This window comes from Hemicordylus capensis, chromosome 2 (assembly GCF_027244095.1).
Source record: "Hemicordylus capensis ecotype Gifberg chromosome 2, rHemCap1.1.pri, whole genome shotgun sequence".
Taxonomy (NCBI): Eukaryota; Metazoa; Chordata; class Lepidosauria; order Squamata; family Cordylidae; genus Hemicordylus; species Hemicordylus capensis.
In genome coordinates, this window is record NC_069658.1 from 260418649 (window position 1) to 260425387 (window position 6739).

General features: G+C 45.8%; 1 protein-coding gene across 3 annotated transcripts in view; it reads right to left on the minus strand.

Annotated features, from left to right (window-relative positions):
* The window catches only part of LOC128346964 (transmembrane protein 68-like), a 45499-nt gene extending 42371 nt beyond the window's left edge, over positions 1 to 3128 (minus strand). Inside the window, exon 1 of one of the 3 annotated variants that reach the window (XM_053300823.1) lies at positions 3100 to 3128. Coding sequence is in view for 1 of the 3 variants with exons in the window: in XM_053300824.1 (XP_053156799.1) it covers positions 3004 to 3017 (14 nt within the window). In the remaining 2 variants the exon portion in view is untranslated. Of the gene's footprint in view, positions 1 to 3003; positions 3072 to 3099 lie in introns of those variants that run through there. The other 2 variants (XM_053300821.1, XM_053300824.1) reach the window with 2 other exon arrangements.
* Between the last annotated feature and the right edge of the window lie 3611 nt (positions 3129 to 6739).

Here is a 6739-nt window from a genome sequence, read left to right on the forward strand (position 1 = left end):
AGTGGTAGGCCTCACTGCTCCAAGCGGCTTGTCCACATCCTCAAGAGTCACAAACTGAAACCAATCCAGTTGAACCAATACGGGCATAAATGAACCACTTCTTTGCCACATGTATTGCCTGAGCATAGATCTTTAAATGTGCTCTATGTCGTAATCTGTCAGATTCGAGTCGAGTCTTACTCCACTTGTGCTCCAGCCACCTACTTTGCCACTTCAGCCCCCGTATATCTTCCGTATACCAGGGGGCCAATTTTGAAGTGGGTTGGAAGGGACGCTTAGGAGCAATCATGTCTATTGCCCTGGTGAGCAAGTTGTTCCAATTCTCAATCATGGTATCAACAGGATCACCAGCAAAGCCAACATTAAATCCCTCCAAGGCTTTTTGGAATCCTATTGGATCCAATAACCTCATCAGGTGGACCATTCTAATAGGCCCCTCAACCCTGCAGAGGTGGGAAGTGGTTGTAAGTCCAACCTTAACCAGATGGTGGTCCATCCATGACAATGGGGCTATCACAGGAGTCCCCACCCATGGAACACCACCCTGATCAGAGTAAAAGACCAGATCAAGTGTGTGACCTGCAATATGTGTCGATCCAGAGACCACTTGGGATAGACCCATGGTTGTCATGGCTGCTATGAACTCCTGAGTTGCCCTGGACAAGTTGGTCCCGAAATGAACATTGAAGTCCCCCAGTACCAAAGGTCTGGGAGACTCCAACGCAAGTTCTGCAACCAAGTCCGCGAGCTCAGAAAGGGATTCCGCTGGGCAGCGGGGCGATCAGTACACCAACAGAAGTCCCAATCTATCCCTGGTCCCCAAACTTAAGTACACACATTCAATATGGTCTGACACCCTAACAGGGACCCTGGTAAGGGAGATGTTATCTTTATAGACCACAGCCACTCCACCTCCCCGTCCACATCCCCTCACCTGCTCCTCTACAGAATATCCTGAAGGGAGAAGCTGGGACCAGACTGGACCACTAGCCTCTCCCAACCAAGTCGCAGTAATACATTCCAGGTTGGCCCCTTCATCCATAATCAAGTAATGGATGATTTCAGGTTTGTTTTGGACTGACCCAGTATTGCAGAGGAGCCAGATAAAGCTATGTGGGTTGTTGGTAGTGCTGCCCAAGGTCAAAGAGCTGGCAGGACAGCCAGAAGGGGAGACAGTTATTAAATTTCTGACTACCCTTCCCCTGGAACATCCTGCTGACTTGCCAAGGTTACTTCTTCCATTCCCCACCATCACCAGAATAGCTGCCCCACATTCAACAAAGGAGCCCTCTGTCTCCCTATCTCTAGATAAACCCAAACACATTGCAACAACTTCAACACAATTCCACAATAGCTTAAAACTAATTGAACAGAAGCACCACTATTGAATACCTCCCTCTATACAAATATCTGGACAAAAGGTCTGACCCTCACCCTCATCCCCCGCCCCCCCAAGTGGCGAGCCCTCTGCTACTGGCAGTGTTCCTATATAGGCTGAGTAGCAAGCTCAGCAGGTGGAACCAGGAAAACGGCCCAGTCACACTTGCAGGCCCCAGCCCTGTGAAGCCTCGCCAGTCCTGCAGGGGGTGGGGGCAGATGGCAACCAAGGGAGGCAGTAAAAAAGAGGCAGCTGGGCAGGCACCCCAGCCTCTTACCCTGGGGTAGATGGTGTCCCTCCTCTTCTCCTCTCCAGCAGGCTTGGAGACCAATACTGGTCTGAATGCTCTCCTTTGGTGCCAAGAATAATCTCTGTCACATATCCTCTCATATAGACATCAGACTACTATGAACCGATTATTACCAAGGCAGGAGACCGCAATATATAAACAGAACAAATAAACTATTAAATGCTCTCTGAAAGCCTGGAAATTGTTCCCCCATGACTTAAGACTAATCCCATATCTGCTCTATTAACCCACTGAACCGACCACCAGCTAATTTTGCACATCGTTTGTAAACAGAGAACAATGAAGCTACTTTCCGAATTTAGAAACAAACAAAAAAAATTTTCATTGAAATTATTTGCTAACTACGTCAATAGCATTCTTGTTTAATAAGAAGGGCAGACTTGTATCATTAATAGTAGTGAAGATGAGACTGCTGACGAAGCGATCGTTTTAGCAATTTGTCATGCAGCCATAAGAAAGGCTGCAACCGTCTTCCACATAGTGCATAGAGGTGCAGGATCTCACACTAAATCTATTCTTAAACCTGGAAACCACAAAGAACCAGGAAATTTCTCACCATCAAAACTTAGTTCTATCTGTTCGCGCGTCTTCTAGACGCTATTTCTCCTTCTCTCATTAGATCCATGTTTTATTTGTGTGTTTTTGAAGGCAGCTGAAAACTGTCTGAACATAACTAAAATGGCAACAACGCAATAAAGTGGCCGCTGATCTTGAGGACAGGACAAACAGCCTCGTCGTGCTCAGAAATCTTCTTTTAAAAAAAAAATAGAAAACCTCTGCTTATCCTAGGAAATGCAGGCGAGGCGTTAGCTGCTTAATCCTAATATGGAAGAAAAGGAGCGGGGAGAACCCTTAAATTGCTTGGGGTGTCTCACGAGGCGAGCCCATGAATCTATGACCAGCTGCCAAAAAGCAATCCGAGAGAGGCCTCTTTCACTTCTTCTATACTCTGATATATTTCACAATACCGACCCGATGTTATGAAAGTTCCACCGAGCACAACTGGGCTTATTTCCAAGTAAATGCACGAAGCAGCCTTCCCACCCCAGAAACAGCAGATTGTTCTTTAGGCTTTTCTCAACCCCTTCCACATCTGACCGCGTTTCTCGTACAGGAAATGATACCTTGTCCCTCCTTGCGACAAACCACCACAGCCTGCCACATGAATTCAGTAGCTTCAAATAGCATCAAAACACGCGCTGAATCAGTCTCGCTGTCCCTGGGGACTGGAATGCTCAGCTGCCATTGATGAGCCTCACACACTCGTCTGAAAGCAAATACTTATTTCTCAAATGCACAGAAAGATTGTACTCACTGTCTCTCTCCCATTTCTACAGCAAATAAATCTCCCTTCGTTCTTCCACTGGGTCTGCTTTCAGTTGCAGTTCCCAGAATTCAGAATGAGGCTCACCTTTATGTAACGCAATGCTGACACTTTCATTCCCTCCCTCTGCCCTGCCCTGGGCAGTTTCCTTTTAAATTCGGGCGGTGCAACCCTATTAAGGGTGTTTATTGGATTTCTAAGCATGTTCCTTGGCGCTCGGTTAGCCCATTCACTTTCTCATTTCAGAAACACTTTTAAATTTATATGAAAAAATACATCAACTGGACCTGAAGATGGCGGGGTTGAAGACAATAATGAACATTTAAGTTAAGGATCTACATAAGTTCCAGCTTAGTACAGGCTGCAAGGAAAGTATTCAGCAACAGTGACAAAAGCCCATACGATATCTTGTTCCTCTTAATGTTCATTAGTTGGAATCAACACAAAAAATCTTAGAAACTCCCATACCCTTCGCAGCCCTGCACAACATAAGGCCCGGGGCCCAGATTTGGCCCGCAGGGACTATTTTACTGGCCCCCAGGTATGCTGCAGCAACACAGGAGCTGGAACCTGCCTTATAGCGCCATCCTGTGCATGCTTTCTCAGTCACATGGTGCATGGTGTGCCCAGTGAGGCTTACTCCCATGTAAGCATGCCTAGGAGAGCCAGCGTGGTGTAGTGGTTAGAGTGCTGGACCAGGACCAGGGAGACCTGAGTCCAAATCCCCATTCAGCCATGAGACTAGCTGGGTGACTCTGGGCAAGTCACTTCTCTCTCAGCCTAACCTACTTCACAGGGTTGTTGTGAAAGAGAAACTCAAGTATGTAGTACACCGCTCTGGGCTCCTTGGAGGAAGAGCGGGATATAAATGTAATAGCATTGCAGCCTGAAAGCAGCAACAATTTAGGAAGAGGAGAGGACTTGACATTTGTTTGGGGCTGGCATGCATTCTAGGGGCCCCACTGATTGAGCAGGGACAGGACCCCATTTCTGGCCACTATCCTTGGTTAAAACTATGGGTCCATTGACAAGGGAAATAGAGCCACAAGTAACTAATAATAATTAATATTAATGTCATAATGCGCTAAAAATTTGACCTCTGCCCCTGCACACCAAGTTTTGGATGGTTCTGGCCCACCAGGGCATTTGAGTTGTGCAGCCCTGCTTCAGAGGAATCAAATGGCTTAGTTTATAGAGTATTCACAAATTAAACATAACTGCTGGTCCAGCAAAAAAGCAGACCTCAGATCTCTGAGTAAATTTCTCTCCTGCAGTCCAGAAAAAAATGATATTGCAGTAAATCTCTCTACTGGTTCCCGAAGGTTAATTTTTATACAAGACTAGTTATCAAATTCCATCAGAACGAAGTTCCATCTAAACTTCTGCGTATACGCAGTCATTTAGCAACTTACCATATTATTATTACTAGAGCCATCCAGGACAGTTCTATCTCTGCTCTATGTGGCGAAAGGGTTAAAAGGCTTGCCTAACTCTGGAACAGCTGCCCAGTCTGGCCTTGAGATAAGGCCTGAAACAACATTGTCTGGGGATTCAGCCAGTAACAGCAAGCCTTGCCAAAGTTTATGACAACTAGAACATATTCTTCTACTGCACAAAGTGAAATAGATTTAACATCAGTGCAGAACTTGGAGAATTTACCTGAAATTATCCAGGTGTTTAAGGAAATCCAAAGCTCCTGGGCACAGGTGTAGGACACTGCAAATTCAATACCTGCTCTGGCATGGCAAAATGAAGGATTTATGGCCAATCTGATGGAAATGGTGACCGCCCCGCCCCCTCAGAAAGACACAACGATTAATCTTATACCTTCTTCTGTGCCATCCTCTGAGTCTACCACGTGTATGGAAAGTCCTCCACAGAATGATCTAACAGTTATTAATTTGACATCCTCCCATCTTCCCATTAATTTGACATCCTCCCATCCTCCCATCTATGCCACTCTTTATCATCATCATTATTATTATTATTACATTTATATGCTGTTCTTCTTCCAAGGAGCCCAGAGCAGTGTACTACATACTTGAGTTTCTCTTTCACAACAACCCTGTGAAGTAGGTTAGGCTGAGAGAGAAGTGACTGGCCCAAAGTCACTCAGCTAGTTTTATGGCTGAATGGGGATTTGAACTCGGGTCTCCCCGGTCCTAGTCCAGCACTCTAATCACGACACCATGCTGGCTCTCACTTCATGTATTAGTGATGCAGCAATTGACCCTAAGACACCAACTCCAGAGTATTCTGGAAAACAAGATAATCCAACCTCTGAACAGGATATTGGAGAAGGATTTCAACTTTCCTCCTCTGCTGGCCCGTCATCCTCAAGTCAGCCCACAATAAATGAGCCTCTTGCTGCAACCAAAATGGCAGAATCAAATAAAGCACCTGCAATCTTATCTGACTCGGTACCTATTTCGAAAGCTGGCGGTCACAGTATGGATATAACACCTTTGAAGGGTACTGTCAACCCCCTTAAAGACTGACTGAGTAATAGACTCCGGGCCAGTTCCCTTTCTGTGATGGTGGCAGCCATTTTGAAGACGACCACACATGCGCTCTGGCCATTTTCATGGCTGGGTCATGACCCGCGGAGTTCTTGTGTGTACTACTATGTCATATAAAATCATTGATAAGAGAATTCTAGAGTTGGGCCTCGGAGATCTTGTCTTCCATTCGGACATTGCACTAATCTGCTACTACAGATGGCTATCCAGTCTCTGTTGGAAAACCCTTTGAAAAGGAAAACTCACCACCATGTGAAGCAGACTATGCTCCCATTAAATAGCTCATACAGTTAGGTAATTCACAGAGTCCAGGTGAGTGATGGAGTTGTGCTGCCACCGGGCAGGGGCTGCCTGAGGGGGGCGGGGGTAGTGCCGCTGCAGCTGGAAGCTGCCTGGAGCGGCGGTCACACTGTGTATTTATTTTATTTATTTAATAAATTTGTATACCACCCACTACTGAAGTCTCTAGCATAAAACAAACCAAGAATTTGACAGTTAAAACATAAAACCAGATTAAAATATCCATAAAAACACCTATTTATTTAATAAATTTTGTAGTGGTACAGCGGGGGGGGGGAATAGTGAGGAGGTTCAGTGGTGTGTGCCCCTTTTTGGCTATGTCTATATATTTGAGCTTTGTATTTTCTTTTTCCTTTCCTTTCGGTATAGCTTAAGGAGGGTTTCTCCTTGAGATGTTCTTTGGCTGCCTTCCAGGCTCACCATCTGGAGAAGGAAGGCCACTTTAAGTATGGCTTCACAAAGTTACCTTCTCTGAGCAATCTTTCACTGACCAAGCAGAAAGTGTCACCAATAAAGGTAACGAAGTAAGGCAATAGTATATAAATCACCAGATTGCGTTCAGAAAGGAACCTCAGTATAGATGGACATCATGGGAAGGTGCTATGCATCAGCTGGCTCCAGGGGTCTGTCTGCTGTCATTTCTGAGGATTCCTGACAAGCAGAAGCACTGACCTCAGTTGTGTGCTTATTGCTTCTCAATCCTGGAGCTTGTTTGCCAACCCTTTGCAACGTACACTGGTAAGGACCTGAATCTTTACTTTTAACAGTGCCTCCCCAACCCCTCCGTGCCACCTCAAACTGCCAGACTGGTTCATGGTTCGGCCAAAGTGGGCTGAACTGGTTTGCCAGACAGCGGACCAGTCCAAATTTGCTGTGCACACCCCTACTCTTTGCTGCCTGTTTTGGCA